The sequence below is a fragment of the Quercus lobata genome, chromosome 8 (assembly GCF_001633185.2).
Source record: "Quercus lobata isolate SW786 chromosome 8, ValleyOak3.0 Primary Assembly, whole genome shotgun sequence".
Taxonomy (NCBI): domain Eukaryota; kingdom Viridiplantae; phylum Streptophyta; class Magnoliopsida; order Fagales; family Fagaceae; genus Quercus; species Quercus lobata.
The window spans coordinates 11,528,623-11,549,936 of NC_044911.1; the positions used below are offsets into that span (position 1 = coordinate 11,528,623).

The 21,314-nt window shown below is 35.7% G+C and overlaps 2 protein-coding genes across 2 annotated transcripts; both read right to left on the bottom strand.

Annotated features, from left to right (window-relative positions):
- Positions 1-883: 883 nt before the first annotated feature.
- On the bottom strand, positions 884-2,979 carry LOC115956365 (probable inositol oxygenase). Its single transcript, XM_031074767.1, has 11 exons — positions 2,952-2,979; positions 2,753-2,831; positions 2,574-2,652; positions 2,276-2,480; positions 2,014-2,073; positions 1,873-1,925; positions 1,659-1,781; positions 1,459-1,528; positions 1,279-1,357; positions 1,009-1,090; positions 884-910 (listed from the first exon to the last, which is right to left on the bottom strand). The coding sequence occupies exons 1-11, from the start codon at positions 2,977-2,979 to the stop codon at positions 884-886; spliced, it is 885 nt and encodes a 294-aa protein (XP_030930627.1).
- A 7,419-nt stretch (positions 2,980-10,398) lies between these two features.
- On the bottom strand, positions 10,399-12,208 carry LOC115954579 (bark storage protein B-like). Its single transcript, XM_031072473.1, has 5 exons — positions 11,786-12,208; positions 11,522-11,558; positions 11,036-11,414; positions 10,729-10,908; positions 10,399-10,631 (listed from the first exon to the last, which is right to left on the bottom strand). Exons 3-5 carry the CDS (start codon positions 11,141-11,143, stop codon positions 10,425-10,427), a joined length of 495 nt encoding a protein of 164 aa, XP_030928333.1. The 5' UTR covers positions 11,144-11,414; positions 11,522-11,558; positions 11,786-12,208; the 3' UTR covers positions 10,399-10,424.
- Positions 12,209-21,314: the final 9,106 nt, after the last annotated feature.

Consider the following 21,314-nt stretch of genomic DNA (forward strand, 5'->3'; position numbering starts at 1 on the left):
ACGCTCTTAATACACATGTCAAATTTTGTATCAATCAAATATTATTTACTATATGATCTCTAAGCTTATATTTTATGCATAATTAAAACTACAAAAACTTGCAATTTAAACAATTTATTGATGACATAGCTATTGATCTTTAGTTTTCTAAAAATTTTACAAGCATGGAGGATATAAGAAGAAGATATAATCCAATGATAGATTTGTTAAAATTCACCTCCAATAAAAAGATATTGAGTAAAATTGTAACCTTAGGCTTCAACTAATTTTGCAACTAAACTTTATCCATTTTTTAAATCTTATTTTATTTTCCTACTTGTTTTAGGGATTTAATTCATCTTCTTACTTCATTAGTAGAATTTTCATTGGTTAGAATTGTTTCCTTTTCTTGTTAGGATAATAAGTTTGGAACTCTATTTAAAGAACCTGGAATTCAGTATTGTATATATACAGTTTGCTTCAATAATGAAATTGATTGTTGGAGTTTTTCCTTCAATAGGTTGGTGTTGATTCCAGATAACCCTAGGTGTTGATTTCTAAGGGGTTTGTTTGTTTGTTTGTTTGTTTGTTTTTTTTTTTTTTTTTTTTTTTTTTTGGTTCTTGTTCTTGTTGAAGCCGCAACATTAGCATTATTTGATTAGGCCCCAGGGCCTTAAAGACATATCCCACACATGGCCTTCTGGCCATCAATATATAAGAACCAAGCCAAATAATAATGAACACGCCACATCTTTATGATGTGTTTTATTTATTAATATTTTACAAACTTCTTAGTACTGATTACAGAAATTTGTAGTGCATATATAAATAAAATTAACATTGCCAATTGAAAGCGAGCACAACTAAAAGTATGGCAGGCAGCCTTAAGCCGGATCCTCAAGGATTACCATCTGATCTTTTCTGGGAAGTACTACAAAAAGAAATTAAAAAAAAAAAAATCCAATTTTAGTAAAGGAAAAAAAAAGTGTATAAAATTACCGAAGCACAGAATTTTGCACTGGTACACACCTTTTTTATGAGGGATTCATAGTATGGTTTAACTTTTTCAACATCAACATGAACTTTGCTCTTACTGTAGAGATCATATTTGCTGTTATTTTGTACAATACAATAAAATCAGTTTAGTTGTCACAATCAGCTGAACAAAAATTGAATAATTGGTGGGGAAAAACACTGATGCTCACAATCAGCTCAATGAGAAATGAATAATTGTAGGGGAAGAACACGGGTAAGAAAGAAAAAAAAAAGTACAAACCAAACAGCAAAATGGAAGCTTACCTGAATGTTTGAGACCACTTCAGATTCTCTTTGTCCTCGTCATTCATTAGGTATTGATATGCTCCTTTCGAATGCATTGCTGCGAGATGGACAGATAAAACTCATTTTATTGTATAAAAATGATTCAAGAATATTAACTATTTTTCAAATTTACAGGAAAAGATAAAGAATAATACTTACGGTATAATGAGTGATATCGGATAATAAATAATGCAGCTGGAGGTAGAGTAGTTCCACTTGCCTTGAGCACCTAAGGATTTGGAAACAACAATATTAGTATTATGATTGTTATTTTGGAATAACATATTGTGGAAATTTCAATATGAAAATCTTATTAAAGATTTTTCATTAAAAATTCATTGAAGGTTCAGAGGATATACCAAGTACATGTAATCGTCATGCCCCCATGACAACAACACATTTTCAAGTCCACATCCTTCAGAGTAGACTCCAAGTTTAGTGTTGTAGGCAGGATTGTTGTAATCTGGATTTTCCTTGAGATACTGCAATGCAAAAGATTCGAAGAAATTTCTTTCAATTGACTGACTACATATAATCATGTCAAACATAATTAACTAATGTTTTTGAGAAGACCTTGTGATAAACAATCGATTCGTCATAAGCACAACCAACAATTAGCGTATCTCCTGCAACATCAGAATTCATCATCAGATTGAAATGACTCGAAACAAGAGAAATATATTAACATTTATTTGGTCAGAGAACATTTCTTACCATTAACAGCCCACTGGGGAAGCGATCCAAATTTAGAATGGAAAAGAACCTTTCCAAGATCTGAAATCCATGCAAGAATCAATTATCAAGTTGTTTTATGTAAACTTCAATATATAAGGCCTAGTGTGTGTAGTTATTATATGATAATATGAATAAGAGCATAGAGCCACTAAGTTAAACATATACAATTACACATTCAAAGAACTTATATTTTGCATGTTAGCCTTAGAACGGAACCTAGGAGTGTGCATGGGGTATTTACCATGAATAAGGGCAGTCAAGTGCAGCCAATCTTCACTAGGATAGTCTTTTCTTATAGCTTCAGCTGTCTGCAGCATATGCTGAATCTGAGGTTCTTCCAGGTCAGGGTCAGTTTCATCCACAAAATTGTCAAGGAGTTCAATGGCTTCCCATATGGACATCTCTGCTTTGTTCAATTTTGCATACTCTTCCCTTGTCCTCTTTACCTGCATTTGCATTGAAAGTTTCATATATCAAATTGAATCTATGAAGTCCTAAAGTTTAATATTTAAACATTAACTTATTGAAAGTGTACTTACAAAATCATATGTTTGGTTAATATGATGCAACCGATAGCAATTCTCCACAATGCTTTGCCTCACACTTCCTTCATAATCCCTACCACACATTTTGACACAATTCATTGAATGAGAAACTACACCATTTATGAAAAACACCTGATCTTATAAACAAAGATTGTGGAAGAAAATGTCAAAACCTAAATGATTGGCCAAAGGCATTGGATTCTGGCACAACAAATTCATCTGATGCATCTTTTGGTATTGCATTCTCTGACACTTAACAAAAGAACACAAAAGTTAGACTCCAATTGAACTAAGCTTATAGACTTATAATAAAATAAAAACTATTGACATTCATGGACAAAAGGAAGTAGGAAACAATAATCAAAGCAGTACCAACTCCCTGGTTCTCAACGGAAATCATCTTGTTCCCACTTAAAAACTCAGAACAAGGCAAACAAAGCAAAGACAAATACCTTTGAAAGGTCCCAATCAAATTTATAGGTAAATAATAAGTCCTCAACTGAAAATAGACCAGGCTTGGACTCCTCAACTGCAAATTTTCATTATCCTAGAGCTAATTTATTCAAACAAACTTTACCTTAAAATAACTTGTTTCTGTAAGAGTATTGAATGGTCAATCATTATCTTCATTTTAGCCATGTGACCAAATTCCTAATGCTTTGGTTGTTTTGTTGTCAAAAACATGCATCGTTGTCATTTACAAAGAAAAGGGGAAAAATAAATGTGATAACGCATTGAGTCAGCTTTGTGGATAATCACATCCTATTTTTCGTAATGCAAAAAACTAGCCTAAGATGTTGATGACAAGACAATCCAGTCGTGGCCATGTAACACCCCATAATTTTGATACCAATTAAATTATTATACGTAAATTATAAAGGAGGCCTACAATTAAATGGATTAAATTGATTTGGGCCTAAGATATTTAAAAAAAAAAAATACTATGGGATATGAAGCTCAAGTGAGGTGACATAAGTAAATATATGGGCCTTGAAAACCCTAGTCTTTTACCTCTTAAACTACACGTGCATATACTTATAAGGCTTCCTTTTGCTTCAACCGCATCACACTACTGAAATTCGCTTCTCTTCACTGTGGCTGTGAGTAAAGATTACAGGTTCTAATTCTACTGAATTGTTGTGATTCAAGGGAGGTTGATTTTTTTTTTTATTTTTTTTGCAACTAAGAGGTAAGTGGTGTTTACTAATTTTGGGGGTTTTCCCAAACAATGTTAGTTATTAAACTATCATATATCAAAGAAATATATTGTTATTCTATACATATAAAATTTCTTGATGTTGACATTAATTATTCGTTTTATGAAAAACTTGTGGGACAACCTAAATTTATTTAGATTTGTATGTGTGAATATATCCTTATATTTTCGAGAATTATGAATGGATTATTTTTGTGAGCATCTTGAATGGATTATTTATGTGAGCATCTTGTATATGTTTTGAAAACTTATGGCAAGTTGTGATTAAAAGCTCAGTGTTGTATTAGTCCTTAGCAAGGGACAATCATACTGTAGCTAGTCCTTAGCAAGGGACGGTCCTAAAAAAGGGAACAGTGCACATTTGATAGCTTCTTAGCAAGGGAGTATACTATTGAGGATCCAAAAAGGAAGCTCCTTAGCAAGGGAGTGCACCTTTAGGTTCCAAATGAGCCATCCTTAAGAAAGGAGATGAAAATGAGGTTCCAATCCCAAAAAGGGGACAGCACAACCCTGTCAACGGGACGTAAACGTTGATTACGAGAAAAGCCTAGGAAATTGTTTATGTGATGGTATTAATATATATATTATAAGGGCTCACAATATAAGGATATTATATATATCTATATATATATATATGAAGTATTTGATGATAAATATTGATGAGTTACAAGTTATGAAATTGTTGTAAGAATTATTTATTTGAAAGGTTTGTTTCCACACCCCAATATTAGTGAATTCCACTTATTGAGTTATCTCACCCCCTTTTATTTCCCATTACAGATACATTAGAGGGATTATTGGAGTAGAGATTCTTGGGAGACAGTAGTTACGAACTATTTTGTGGAACTGAGGATTTTATTATTATTTTATGGCATTAAACATTGTATTGGAGAATTATTTTGAGGATGTTTTGTATTTGGTGAATTAGAGCTCTGACTTTTGTGATGAGATTCAAGGTTGTTGGTTTCTTTTATTTAATTTTTTTATGGATTATTCAGATTAATTAGACTTTTATTGCTTATCATTTTGGGGTGTTACAGGCTAACTCTATGTTTTGTGCTCTGTTATGAGGATCAGGCTTTAAAAAAAATAAAATCAACAACTGAGCTAAGATATTTGTGTATGAATAGCCAAGAACCATCAAGAAAGTTCAGTTTTTTTTTTTTTTTTTCCTCTCCATTAATTGATAGGATTGGAACCTAAGAACTATGCTCACCAAGAGCAGATGATTGTATTTTGCCACACAAACATGACTGTGTGAGTTTCTATCTTGTATTTACCAGAAATAGCCAAGATATGTATGAGATGTATAATTAGGATATATTAGTTTAGAAACTATAATTCATTTTTTCTGCCATTGAGGACCAAGTCAAGATATTGGTTTCAAGAGAAAATTATGGGATTGGTTAATAAATCAAGGGATTGATTACTAAAGAAAATCATGGAATTGAGGCAATCAATATGTAATTTTTATTCAAATGTCATGGACTTTTGTATCTCATTATAAATATGAAATTCATCATAATGTAAAATGTGAAGGAGTCTTTTAAGTTGTAGCTCAATACGCTTCTAAGGTAGTTCCAAATGATGTGTCCAGATTCAAATCCACTCCTTCCCAACTATTAAATTTTTTTTTTTTTTTTTTAAAAAGGAAGGAGAATCTTTATATATATGTGTGTGTGTATCTATATATAAGGTGGAAAAAAAACCATGATTTAACAATTTCGTTCAAGCATGCAATGATGACAAATTGTATTCAAGACATTGATATCCAGCTGCATAGGCCAATCTTAACCTAACTCATTTAATAATCATTTCAAAAACCCTTCTACCCTAACAAAACCCATTTATTAAGTGAGTGACACAACATGACCCACATAGCTCACTTAATATACACAAACACTACTCATTTCAAATGTTTGATAAACTTGTATTGGGTTAACATTTAAATGACCCATTCCAAACCATTCAAAAAATAAGCCAAAATGAATTTAAAATTCTTTTAATTACACTATTCTATAGAGAAAATTCAAATTTATATTAAATAAAAATGACATTTATTTATATGAATGGAGCCATTTTGGGTTAAGCAAATTAACATTGAATTGACTTAATAATTATGTCAAAAAGGATTCGCTACAAGCATTCTCTCTTTTCAAAAACTCTCTTGCCGTTCCATTCTTACAAAGCTACAGTTTACTAACCCTTCTAGTGTTTTGGCTTGGATCCAATATCCTGAGGGGACTGGTCAAAATTCAAATATCCTTCGAAAAAGTTAAGCCCCTTTTCTTTTTAAATTCCAAAATCTCTCTTGTTTTAAAGTTTATGCTTGTTTTTGTTTGTAGAATTAGGTTAGGATTTTGTTTGATCACTTAGAAAGAAGAAGATGTAGAATTAGAGTTTCATTTTGTCAGGATGCGTACACATGCCTCACAATTGCGTATGTATGTTTATGGAACAACAGCTCATGTGTATGCCTCTGTCTGCAAAAATAACAATTTGAAACCTACTTTAGGCTAAGCACACACTGTGTATAATCTTTATACCCTATTTTCTTGAATTCTTTTTAGTTTAAATTCCACTCTATCTATATATCTATATCTATCTATATATATACTAATAGACAAAGCTGATAGAAAATTCAATTAGATTTTAATTGGATTCTCGATTTTGTGCCACGTGCCCTATTTAATTTTTAATTTTGTGTCACGTGAATTATTGAGTGTATAAGTCGAAGAGTTCAAATCTAATCCATCTAAGTTTTTTAATTTTGTGGCAAGTGAATTATTGGTTGTAAAAACCGAAGAGTTTAAAACCAGTTAAATTTTAAATCACACACACACACACACACACACACACACACACACACACACACACACACACACATATATAATGAGAAACAATTCCATATTTTAGAAATGTATAGTTTAAAAAAGTGTAAAATAATACCATGTATAATTTAAACATCCTCTAAAATTTTGGGTATACACTAGTATATATTAATAGGTAAAGCTTAGAGAAAGTTCAATTAGAATTTCAAATTAGAGTCCAATTTTATGTTATATGTCCTAAATTATTTATTTTTAGAGAGAGTTTTATTTCCTAATTTTAAAATCAAATGTGAGACCACATCATAAATATTTAGGCGAAAAGCACATTTTAGTCCCTACATTTTCAGGAGATTCCCATTTTAGTCCCTACATTTTATTTTTACCGCTTTTAGTCCTTATCCTGAAAAATGCTTTTCGTTTTGGTCCCTGCCGTTACTCATTTAATAGAAATATTTTACGTGGCAAACGGTCCAACAATAAATGTTAACGTGTTTATTAAAATAATATTAAAAAAAAGCCACGTCAGATAAAAATAATATTAAAAAATGCCACGTCAGCAATTTAATTTTTGAAAAAAACCACATCATATAAAAATAATATAAAAATTTCTAACCTAATTATTTTTTAAAAAAAGAAAAGAAAGTAGTTAAATTAATTTTTTTTTCCTTTTTTTTGGAAGAACATGAAGAACGTGTTCTTCATTATTCTTCCCCAACTAAGCTTGCCAAAAAATGAAAAATGAAAAATTTACTTTTCTTTTCTTGCATTTTCTTAGCAACCAAAACCATAAAATCACTCAGATTTACAAAATAAAAAGATATGCCCATAAAAATTTACAAAACACAAACATTCAACAAGATTTTCTTATGCTTTGAAACCAAACACAAAAAACACAAAACTCAAACCCAGATTTTCGGCCTCCATGCACAACCAAACCCAGCGAAGCTTGAATAAGATCTTAGAGAAAGCGTAACGAAACTCGGCATGACCACCACCACATCGAACAGAACCTAACCACCTCCAAAACCCAGCAACCAACGAAACCCAACTACCAAAAAGACCATCACAAAACCCAGCCACCAAACAGACCCAGCAAGCACCGAAACCCACCACCAAATGGATCCAGCAAACACCCAAAAAAACCCACCACCGAAACGCCACCACTAAAACCCAGAAAACACCGAAAAAAACCCACCACCAAAGCCGGCCACCAATTCAACTCCACAACTGAAACCCACCACCGAAATGCCACCACTAAAACCCAGCAAACACCGAAAAAAACCCACCACCAAAGCCGGCCACCGATTCAACTCCACAACTAAAACCCACCATCGAAATGCCACCACTAAAACCCAGCAACCACCAATTCAATCCAACCAAAACTTAGTCAGATGAGAAGAGATAGATGAGTGAAACATGCTGTGAATAAAGAAAGAGGAATGGGAAATGTAGAAGAGAGATATAAAGGGAGAGATGGAGAACTGTTAGTAGAGAAAGAGGAATGGGAAACATCTCCTGGAACGTTCTTCATGTTCTTCCAAAAAAAAGGAAAAAAAAATTAATTTAACTAATTTCTTTTCTTTTTTTAAAAAATAATTAGGTTAGAAATTTTTATATTATTTTTATCTGATTTGGCTTTTCTCAAAAATTAAATTGCTGATGTGGCATTTTTTAATATTATTTTTATTTGACGTGACTTTTTTTAATATTATTTTAATAGACACGTCAACATTTACTGTTAAACCGTTTGCCACGTAGGATATTTTTGTTAAATGAGTAACGGCAGGGACCAAAACGGGAAGCGTTTTTCATGATAGGGACTAAAAGTGGTAAAAATAAAATGTAGAGACTAAAATGGGAATCTCTTGAAAATGTAAGGACTAAAATGTGATTTTCGCCAAATATTTATCCAAGTGAGTTATTGAGTACAAAATTCAAACAGTCTATAATATATAAATCGTAAAAGAAAAAAGTGCTTCACAATAACAAAAATTAAGAAGTAATAAATAAATAAATAAATATGGACAATTTACATTTTATACTTTATAATATTCTTACAAGAATTTTAAAGAGTTAACAAAATATAAGATTCTTACAAGATTTTTTAAAGAGTTAACAAAATATAATAATGACTATCAATAGTATTTAAATTATATATATAGGAATTATACTATTTATCTTTTTGTATATCTTTAAGTGTATTCATGCATATGCATGAGGTTACAAAGCTACTCTCTCTCTCTCTCTCTCTCTCTCTCTCTCTCTACATATATATATATATTAATTAATAGGTAAAGTTGAGAGAAAATTCAATTGGAATTTAAGTTGGAATTCAATTAGAGTTTAATCTATGTTTTAAATTTTTGTACCAAGTGAGTTAATTTAGTGTAAAAATTAGATTTTAATTAGAGTTTATTCTTGTGCCACGTGTCCCATCTAATCTAAATTTTATAATTTTTGTGTCAAATGAGTTAATTTAGTGTAGAAAATGAGGAGTCCAATATAAATAAACCATAAAAAACCTAATCATATAACTAAAAACAATTTAAATTTATAAGTCATTTATATAAGTGCAAGACTTAGGTACAGTACTCAAGTGTTATTCCTTAAATTCCCCTTTTAAGATTCTGGCATGTGGATTTTTCCTCATAAGATGAAAGTGTATTTTTTAGTTAAGTAACCACATAACTAAATCTTAAGAGGAGAACCTAAGGAATAGCACGTAAGATACTACACCTAAGTTTTGTCCTTTATGTAATATATCATGACTATCTACAATTCATTACTAACTAGGTTATATATATATATATATATATATATTAAACCATAGTTTAGAGAAAATTCAATTAGAATCAAAATTGGATTTTGCTTTTGTTACCTTTCCATGCAAATTAAATTATTTAGATTTTTGTTATTATTTTTTCTCTAAACTAATGAGTATATTTTTTATACAGTTTCTATTCAAATATTTGTATGAGAAGATATTGTACGTAACAAACTGTAATTGAGCTGAACGATCTCATACACCTATCTTTATTCAATTTAAGAGATATTATTTGATCAATTTATTATTTTATTTTGTGTTGTATTTAGTAGAATTTCACAGACAATAATTGTGAATTGATATTGTATACGTAGATTTAATAGTAATTTTCAAAATTATATGCGTAATAGCAATGTAATGAAAAACTTAGCATAACCAATATCATGAAAATTGTAAGAAAAAACTATATTAATACCTCCAAATGTACTGGTCAAACTATGTTATATATATGTTTAATAACCTAAGCTAATATCAATAGCAACACTACAATTCACCATTCATGTGTGTAAGCATGGATTACATACTAGTTGTATATAATAGATGGGAACCAACTTAGTCAAACCTTTGATTGAAAATTGATACAAGGCTGCTGAGTTGTGCCAAGGCTGTTGAGTTGAGTCAGTTAGTATCGCTAATTAGCTAGTTACTGCACTGTTAAGTTGGACCTCTAAGTAAGGGCCAAGAGTGTTTCTTGGACCTAAAGGAAGTGGGGACTTCCACTCTTCACCTTAGCTCTAGATTCAGTGTATTCATTGATCCATGTGTAGGACAACTAGATGTGTCCACACCAGACAGCTCCCAAGAGAGTCATTCACATGACGGATATGGTAACATTCATAGGTCACACTTAAGAACTCTCACACCTCATAGGCAGGGCAAGACCTTCTAGAAATCAATACGAACTGTACAACATGGGGCATTGCTAAATATTTTAGGACATTACTTTATCAAAATAAAATAATTTGTTTACATATTTAGCAATTTTTCTCTAGCCTCAAATGGTCCACTTTCAGTGGTCGTGGAGCTTCCTCGCCAAATAATCCAATAAACTCAACAGCAACACTGAGAGCATTCACAGCAGCCAAATAAGTAAGTCTCGTTGATGACAGTAATCCCTCTCCGCCTGCATAATCTGATACACCACGAAACACAATACAAGGCACTCCATTTGATAGAGATGTCTGCATAGAGAGCAACAACACAAAAGCATGTAAACAGACATTCTTTACAAGCACATTTGAACTATCATTAAGTGAATCTATTTTTTATTTTACTAACCATTACAATTGCAGCGCTCTCTTCATCAACAGTTGAGACATTAAATGCTTTGAAGAGAAATTCTCTATAAGCTGCATTGTCAAGGTATATATCTGCAGTAGAACCTCTCAATCCATATACAACCTTTGGTGTTTCAGGTAGACAATATGTCTCACTGACACATTGTTTTAGCTTTACATCCTGTAACCACTTAAAATTTACATCATAATGAACTAAAAAATAAACCTTGTAGGATATTTTCATCAGAACATATTAATCAACACACATAAGCTATAAAAAGAGATTGGGGGATGATTATAATATGAACCTGAAGTTCAGAAGCAATATTGAATAATTTTGGATCAATTGGAAGCCAAAAAACCTCTTCCATTGATTTTCCAACAGAGTACAATTGCTGTGGAGTGAAGTCTATCATTGCCAACAAATTCTCTCCCTTCTCAGGGAAGTTGAAATTACCAAACTTCAATTATGTTATATTCTCCTCTGCTGACCTGAATTCCTTTACAACCAAATAAGAGGATGAAAGATGAATTAAACATAGTGCCAATACTTAACCAGGTGCTTCAAACATAAGACCATTTCTGAAGAATCAGCCTCCGATGTCCTGGTTGATTGACTAATGAGCATGTATCTTGTCTGATTGGTGCCTGAAAATCCTTTGAGATGTTGATATTGACGGTTTAAGCCTAAAATTATCACAATAGCAATATGAATAATAAAAAAAATGATTTCATGTAGACAATGCAACAATGAAAATGGTCTATAATATGCGGAAGGGGAAATGAAAGCTTACAAACTATGATTCGCAGCAGGTAAAGCTTGAGGGCTACCTATCACAATGAACAAACTTAGTAAGGCTACAAATAACAATGAATCAAACAACAGTTAAACTTTGTTTTATGGCTAAATGTTACATTAAATACTTTTACTATTTCCTTCTATCTAAAATTTTGTGTGTAGCAACAAAAGGATAAAAGAAAAGAAAAGATTTTTATTGCAAGTCTGAAGTTTTGGTAATACTGTAAATATAAAATTCTAATAGCTTAAAGTGGTATACCTATAATTTCTTGCATGAGGTGAGGACGTTTTGGTTCTCAACTCTTAAATTACCTTTGGAAAAGTTCCAACAACTTTGGATCACCAGGCTTGATGGTTTTGTAGTTTTCCCCTTGAATCCTATACCAAAATCGGACAAAGGGAACATGCTTGACTTTCCAAAAATCAAAGCCTTCATCTGGTTGCATTCTAGGCACAAATTCCCTCGACATATCAAGAAAATCTAGAGTTTTGAGGCTTTGTAGATGGTGAATGCCAATGGGTACCTCCTTCAGATGTGGAGAGGGTCCAATTTGAAACTTTTCAAGAAAAGGCAAGGCACCTTTGTCTATTATCAACCTATTCAATCCTCCCAGACTTGAAAGCCTTAGAAACCTGAGTTTTTGGAAGCCAAAACATGTTTGGAGCCAATCTTGTTCATTTTCTAAAGTGTAAAAATCAAGGAGAATTTGTGAGGCTTTAATAAGTATTGCAAAATGAAGAAAAAGAAACTGCAATGAGCAACTAGTGTGTGTGAGAGCAAATAAAACAAGAGTAATTTCTTTTTCTTTTTTTCTTTTTTGGTAAAAGGGAAAATAACATTAAATTAGCAAGAAAACAAAGTATCAAGGCAGAGCCTTTTAGAGTACAATCCTTGGCAGTCAACCACAATAAGGGTCATTAGGTCCACAGGCTGACTGCTATAAACAACAAACTCAGAATTTTGCAGTCAACCCATATTAGCTAAACAAACTCAGAATCTTTCATTATGCACTTTTACAAAAAGCTGAACCAAACTCACCCTAAGCCGGGTTATTCAATGCATCTACCAAGGCTTTTGCATCTGATTCAACAATAACACTTGACAGGTTTAGCTGACTGCATAACACGAGTCTGTCTTTGAGTGCCCAAGCTTCTGCTATGAAACTATTTGCTTTTCCCACTCTCCTGGTGTACCCCGCCACCCAATTTCCTTGCTCATCTCTGATCAAACCTCCCCCTCTAGCAATTCCCAACAAATCATCAATAAATCCATCGGTATTAAGTTTCATCCAACCCAAGGTTGGTTTTTCCCACCTGATGTGTTTTGTAATCATGCAACGATTGCTTCTTGGACGATTAATACAGAGAAAAAATTCAGTAGCTTGCATCTTGATCAGCTTAGCAAGGCACAGGTTGGGGCTCTTATGACTAAAAACCACTTGGTTGCGCTATTTCCAAATCAGCCATATGGCAAAAGGAAAAACAATGTTCCATGGAACCCCTTCAGCATTGTGGGAAGTCTTGACTTTTTCATTAGTGGCTAGCAAGTCTTTGATGTCTTGGTAGTGAAAAAATTGATTTACCCTTTGTTGCCCCAGCTGTTGCCATATAGGCTTGACAAATTCGCAATCACGAAGGGCATGGCTGATGGTTTTAGGCTCTGTGTAGCATAAAGGGCAATCAATAGGAATATGCAGTCCTCTCTTAGCCAAGCAACATCTTACTCCCACACTATTGTGCATACACTGCCAAATAAACATATGGATCTTTGGAAGGGTACATACTTTCCATATCCACGAACTCGGAAAGAAGGCTGATTCAAATGACTTAGTAGAAAGACTATAGGCACCTTTTGAGCTGAAACCACCCTTAGACGACCCTTTCCAAGCCAGTTTATCAACACTTCTAGCTGCAATGGGAAAAGGGGTTGCTTGAATGTTCTCCTTAATATCTTGGGGTAATTCAAAAGGAATGGCTGACCAGCACCAGCCATATGGGGAGATGACGTTTTTAACTTTTAGATTAACGGATTGTAGAGGGATTGGGCCATGCATAATGGATCTAAGGGGACCCAAGTCCGACCAGCTATCTCTTCAAAAATCAAGCTGACTCTCCTTCCTTGGAATCCACTTCATGCCCTCTTTAAAAACCTACTCTCCCTTCTTCAAACTCCTCCAAATGTTAGACCCCGACAACTTGGATTCATTTCTGGAGTTTATACGCTGCCTAGTCCCATATTCCAGCTTAAGCACCTTAGCCCAAAGTGCATCACTCTCCGAGTGGAATCTCCAATTGAGCTTTACTAAGAGGGCCATATTTCTACCCTTAGCTAATTGGAGCCCCAGCCCCTCCAAATCCTTGGGGGTAGTGACTTTCTCCCAATTAACCCAGTGCATTTTTCTTGAGTTACCTATAGACCCCCACAAGAAATTCCTGTTAACCTTATCTATGCCCTTAAGGATCTTCTTGGATAGCTGAACATTCTGCATAACATAGGTGGGTATGGTGGATGAAGATGCTTGGATGAGAACCATTCTACCCGCCATGGAGAGTAAATTTTCTTTCCAACCAGCAAGCTTCTTTTTTGACTCTATCCAAAACAAAATCAAAATCCGACCCCCTGCTACCTGAATGCTTAAGAGGAAAGCTGAGATATTTGCCCAGATTTGGGGCTGATCTAAAACCAAGGATGTTAGCCAGGCTATCCCTTAAATCTGAATTGACATTGGGAAAGAAATAAACCTATGATTCTTTTTCACTCAAGGTCTGCTCGGATTTCTTACAGAAAACTTCAAGGACTTCCTTAATGGCATAGCAATTAGCTTGATCAGCCTTAGCAAAAAAGACAAGGTCATCCGCAAAGAAGATGTGAGAGAAAGCAAGGCCACTTCTCAAGGCTTCAAAGGGTGACCAAAGCTTGGCTTCACATTTTTACCTCTATCAGATAGCCCAAGTACTCCATGCAGAGGATAAATAGGTACGGGGAGAGGGGGTCTCCCTGCCTAATACTCCGAGAGGAGAGGAAAGACTCCAAGCATCCCCCATTGAATAGGAGAGAAATGGAAATTGACGACACACAACTCATGATGAGGTCAATGATATTATCCAGGAAATTGAACTCGATAAGCATTTCTCTAATAAAGGCCCATTCATTCTTGTCGTATGCCTTTTCAAGGTCAATTTTGATGGTCATATAGCCCGTTTCCCCTTTGGCTCTATCCATAGAGTGAATGAGCTCTTGGGCTATAATAATATTGTTCGTGCCCCTTCTTCCTGGGATAAATGCAACTTGGTAGGGAGAGATGATGCTATCCAAGTGAGGTTTGATCCGGGCAATAATCACTTTAGTGATAATCTTGTAGACCGTGTTACAAAAGCTTATAGGTCTATAATTCCCTAAGGTTTCCGGACCCTACATCTTTGGAATGAGGACAATAAGGGTTTTATTTAGGTAGTCCAAAACTCTCCTAGAAATAAAAGCCCTCTCCACTTCCCTTATCACCGAGTCACCCGTTGTAAGCCAAAACCTTTGAAAAAACCCTGTGTGTAGTCCATCAGGCCCTGGGGCTTTGTATGGTTTCATAGACCAAAGAGCACCTTTAATTTCCTCAATAGACACCGTGATAGCAAGGGAGCATTTTACCTCCTCTGATAGTCGGCCATGCCACTAAACAACTTGGTGGGGGATTCGGGAGGCAGCTTTGTGCGAAGTGGAATATACAGAAATGAAACCCTTTCGGAAGTACTCTGTGACCTCCTTGTCGTTGGTGATTTTCTCTCCCCTATCATCCTTAACTGATGCTATATGGTTTCGTTTCCTTCTAGGTAAGGTAGATATGTGATAGAATGAAGTATTGTAGTCGCCTTGAATCATTCAATTAACCCTAGATTTTAGCAGCCAGAGGTCCCTCTCTTGATCCAAAACAACTTCAAGATCATGGTGGAGTTGGTTTTCAAGGTTAAGGAGGGAAGCACTTGGATAATTTGACAGCGCCTCCTGAATACCATATAGCCTTGCAAGGATCCTCTTCTTCTTATAATGGATGTTTCGCCTCCTTGGAGAGAGAATCAATTGAGTCAGCCAAACCCCTATTGTTGTGCCAAGCTTTAGCAACAACATTTAGGAAGGATATATCTGACAACCAAAACTCCTAAAAAGGTATGGTAGGTGGTGTGGCTCTGCCTGGACAGGTTTCAAGAAGGACTGGGTAGTGGTCCGAGTGGCAACAGGGCAAATGCGTGATCTTTGCTTCCGGATACAGAGCACACCATTCAGGATTCATAAAAAATCTGTCAATCCTCTCCAGAATCAGATTATCAATATCCCTCTTGTTAGTCCAAGTGTACCTAGGACCTGAAAAGCCTAGGTCCATCATACTGCACCTATCCAAACAATCCTTAAATAGGAGTGACCGGTTTATACTAAGCCCTTTGCCTCCGAATTTGTCTTCATCAATTAGCGGCTCATTAAAATCCCCAGCCATCACCCACGGAAGATTAAGTAGTTCAACTACTTTGGCAAGATTTTCCCACAAAATAATTCTTTCCTCACTCTTGGGACTTGCATAGATTGCAGAAAATATCCAAGAATAGTTTAAGGAGCGTACCTTTACTTCGACATGTATCTCCTACTTCGTGCTTGCTAGCCTCTGTATCTCCATTCTATCAAAATTCCATAACAACCACAGCCCGCCAGCATACCCAATCGTATCAATATGGATTACTCCATCAAAAGGTAATCAATTTGTAATCTCCCTTGCACTGTCACCTCCTAATTTTGTTTCCATAACCACAATGATGGCCAAATCATGAATCTGAGCTAGATCACGAACATGACTCTGAAAGTTTGGCTTCAATGCACCCCTGCTATTCCAGATGGCAATATTCATGATAAAAAGATGGTTGGGGTTGGGGACCTCATTAAGCGGAGGTAGAAGCTCCTCCTCCTTCTACAGTCTCCATCTGAACTTCCTCAGCTTCGACAGTTCATCCATCAGAGACTGCCTCCACGGATTTTCCATCCTTTCCCACACCGGACCCATCAGTGCCAGGCTGCCAGCAGCTCCGTTCTCCTTGTTCCCATCATTATCGGCAGAACTAACCTCCATGCTACCCTAAACATGCAGTTGGGCTCTCTCATTAAAACCATAATGGTTACCCGAATCTCCACAATGTCGTACTCTGAGGGTTTACAATCCATTTCGTCAAACTCAAAGGACTTAAACTCAAAGGTGGCATTTGAAGATGGCTTGGTAGCAAGGTTGGCGCAAAAGGTAAAATTGTGTAAGGGAGAGGGTGAGCTAAAGGAGATACCTTCTGTCTGGGGAGTGGTGGCACTCTTAATAATGGTACGTGAGGGTTTAACTCTTGCTAGAACTTTCTTTCCTTTCACCGAAGCGGATGAGGATTTAACTGGTGGGCTGCTCTTCTGTACCAAGCTTGAGGCCTTTGATCCTGCCCTTTGAGACTAGCCAAGCCCGCTAAAGTCATAAGTAGAATGGGTTATGGCCTTGGTACCGATATTAAAGGGGTGAAATCTTGCGGGCTTAGGCCCATTATGAGCTAGATCTTAGGCTTTAGTCCATTCCTTGTTACCCGCATCTCTCCGCTCCAAACTCACCCCGGCCTGATGAAGTGGCGCTCCCCAAACAAAATTACTTGACCCCACCACATAAGGGCCCTTTTTAGTACCCCTATTTCCGTACCTCTTCTTGGCCACTACCATCCAAGGGCTGTACTGACTCTTAGTCTCCACTTCCCCATTATCATTTGGCGTGTTACAATCAGCAGTAGGCCATTGGTCCTCATGCTTATCGAGTGAGTTGCCAGCTACGCCATCCCAGCCATCCTCATCATTCCCACGTTGAATTATGTATGGACAAGCCTCCACCTTGTGTCCAACTCTTCCACAGGTACAACAAAGCTTGTAGCTTTGTGAATACCCTCATACGTCATCGGTTGCTCAAATCTCCCAATAAGGATCGTGTCTACCAACAGCTTGTTAACATCAATCTGAATACACAACCTCGCATATTTCCCTTGAACTTCCATGGTTGTATGGGCATCTATCCTCAGCACTCTGCCCAAGGACTCGCCTATTTGTTTGAGAACTTCGGCCTCATACAATTCAATAGGAAGCTCATGTAACCTAACCCATACAGCAATGGAGGACACGTTTGCCATTGATGGTTTATAAAAAAGGTTCCCACGGCCTTAATGAGAGGAAGAAATCACCGATAAACCACGGTCCCTTTTCCAAAAATGAACCAGATCCTCTTTAGTGTAGAACCAGACTAGAAAGAACCCGTAGGTAAGGTCCACACAGTCCATATGCCTCGTCGATCTCCAGAGTTGCACTAGCTTATTTTTCATGTAGCTGAACCCTATTGTTCTACCCACCAGCTTCACGATGATGGTTTTTGACCAGGGTTTTCTTATGCAATTGTTGGTTTCCTTGGTTAACTTGACCACCACCATTCCTTTCCGGTGCAACCCGTGAACCTCGACATCGTCATCGTCAAAGTACCCGTCCTCGTCCATCTGATTAGTAAGGTCGAAAGCTTTAGCAAATGCCCCTGGAATAGTGCCTACTAATTTGTTTCTTTAGTCATGAGACATACACAATCGAATATAAATTTTGGAGTTTTCTCTATGGAGAGGAATTTTGGGTGCTACCAGCATGAGGAGTTGTATTCAAGTGAGTTCACATAAATTCCTAGTGTGAAATATTATTGCATTTGGAATGGATCTCAAGTTAGACATATAGACTTGAAATAAGATATTGAAATTAATTTTATAATATTGGATTTATTTGAAGGTTGTATCGTGGTTTTTTCTTTGGAAAAAGAGTTTTTCACAATAATTTATGTGTTTTTTTGTGTGTGATTGATATTCTGGCTTGGTGATCTTGATATTAATATTTTTTGGAGATTGATTAAAATTGTTAAATGATTTTCTTAAATTTATAGTAGAAGACTAGATTAGGATACAACAAAATACTTGGGAAGAGGAGAAGGCGTCTAGGTTTGTAGAATTGGAGTAGTAAATGTAAAAGCCAAGAACTCTACATGATATTTAATATTTTCAACAGCTAAAAAAGGAAAAAGAAAAAATATTAACAGCCGGTTAACCACAGCTTGCCAGTTGCTAGAGACAAACATATGGGCAGGGACGGTGGGAGACTTGGACTAGGGGGGCAATGGCCCCCCCTATTTTTTTTAATTAATATATACATAGTCACCAATTTTAGCAATTTTGTTCTATAAAATCACACTTTGCCCCCCTTAATATTATCATTGATTCTTTTAGGAGTACTACTCTAGCCACAAAATTTTCTATAACATTTTTACAAACTGTTGTGGTAGTAAACTTTTTATTAGTTTACATCTGAGCTCATCACTTACATCGCATTTTTACTTACTAATAACCACTCACCACATTAATAATTTGTAAAAAAAAAGTTTGTCATTCTAGTATTTTCCTCCTTTTAAAGGCCAGATCTAAAATCTAAAGCAAAATAAACAAGCCCAAAAAAATTATTCAACAACAAAAATTACCAATAGTAAACCTAAAAATAATTAAACTCAATCAACCAATTTTATCTAAAACAAACAACTTGACCCTTTAAAAAAATTTAAACAAAATAATTTTGTCCATTCTTATATGCACACATAAAAAACACACCAAAAAAAAAAAAACTCATTAGCTATTAAGCAACTGACCTGAAAGCTAGAGCCACATACCGCACGCAACTAACAGTAAACTGCCCCTTAACTTCAAGTTCTGACTCCGTTCCTGCATATGTGAGACGAAGAGTTTAGAATGATAACCGCTCTCACAGCATATGAGTCCATTTGGATACAGCTGAAAACTGAAAAATACTGTAGCAAAATAATTTTTAAATGTGTGAATAGTAACCCTCAAAGATGTTATGATTCTTGGTGGGTTTCCGGTACTCGGAGAGCTAGTAACTAGTCCTCTTTCAGAGGAGTTGGTGAGAGTAGAGGAAGAGATGAAGAAAATATGGAAGGAATTTTCCAAAAGCAAGTCTAAAAGGGCTAACTATGGTGCTTGGATCAAGCACTTCATGGTGAATGAGAATGAGTTTGAACATGTAGCATTTCTTTCTCTGTGGCTGTCAAGGTATGTTTTTCCTTCACTTCCTAATGACATTGTTGGGAGTCATGTATTTCCTATAGCCGCTCATTTGTCTAGAGGGACTAAAATTGCACTGGCCCCTACAGTGCTTGCTAGTCTTTATTAGAACTTGAGGTTGTTGAAAGAAAATGCAATGGCCTCTTTAGAGCATCAACACTCCACAATGCTAAACCCAAATGTAAGGAAAATTTACCATTTCAAGCCTTAAAATCCTCTCCATCAGAAAATGCTACTGCCAACTATTGCAAATTTTTTTGCAATAGTGCTACAGTGCAATTCTATCTTTAGAATTGCATTGTAGCACAATTCTAAACCAAAATAATATTTGTTTATTCACATTTCTGACTCTCTTTCTCCCTCGTCTCTTCTCTGTTTCTCATCTCCATTCTCTCTCCACAATGGCCTCTCTCTCTCTCATCACATCTCTCTCTCACGGTGGGCTATTCTGGCGTGGGTCGTGGGTTCTTCGTGGAGGTGAGGCTGGGAAGTCAAGATCAGCGTGGTATGGTGGCGATTTTTGGGTTTTTTGGGTCCAAATCAGTGTGGTATGATTAGCGGCGTGTTTAAACTTCTTCCAGCGTGGTTTCCTCTCAACAAGTGCAAGCAAGCCGAGTTGTACCTCCCATGGAAGTGCAAAACTGAGCGCCGGAAATGAACCCCACCAGGAAATGCGAGATTGGGCTATTCAATGGTCATTTTCTTGTACCTCGCCGGAAATGAAGGCTCCGGCGGAAGTTCCAGACAGAAATTTAGGAATTTTTGTTTGTGGGTTTTGTTGATTGATGCGTTTTTGGTTGATTTATGAAGTTTTGGGTGTTTGAGTTGATGGGTTATTGCTGGATTTTGTTTGAATGATTTCTGGGTTTCTTGAAAATATTCGATGGCCTTTTTCTTGAACCTCGCCAGAAATGAAGGCTCTGGTGGAAGTTGCAGATAGAAATTTAGGATTTTTTGTTTGTGGGTTTTGTTGATTGATGCGTTTTTGGTTGATCTATGAAGTTTTGGGTGTTTGAGTTGATGGGTTATTGTTGGATTTTTTTTGAATGATTTCTGGGTTTCTTGAACCTATTCAATGGTCTTTTTCTTGAACCTCGCTGGAAATAAAGACTCCGGCGGAAGTTGCAGATAGAAGAGAGCTAAAAATTAGAGAGAGAGAGAGAGAGAGAGAGAAGAGAGATGGGAGAGAAGATGTAATTTTGGGATATATTATTTTATTATGTAGATATATTATTTTAATAAGTAGAATAGGAAAATAAAAGTTTGGGATGCTGAAGATATTGTAAAATGGTATGGTATAATGATAAAGTGACTTTTTAGAATGGTAAAATAAGATAGAATTAGAATTGTGGGATGCTAATGCTCTTAGGGCCAATCACAGTTACGGGATTGTTTCAAATAGTGCAACTATGGGCTATCGAGCGATTCCCTAGTTTAAGAACAAAGAGTCTTAAGCCACTTCAGCCTGGTGAACCCAGGGTAGCTCGATTGCATAAAGTAAAATCAACTATCAGTCTCGCAAGCATTAGGTAGTGTATACTCAAGTCTGCAGTAGATTTTGAGTGGCGTCCTTATGCTGCTGATTTGGAAAATTGGTGCCATTTGTCTTACTATAAAGAAAATGGAGAGTCGGT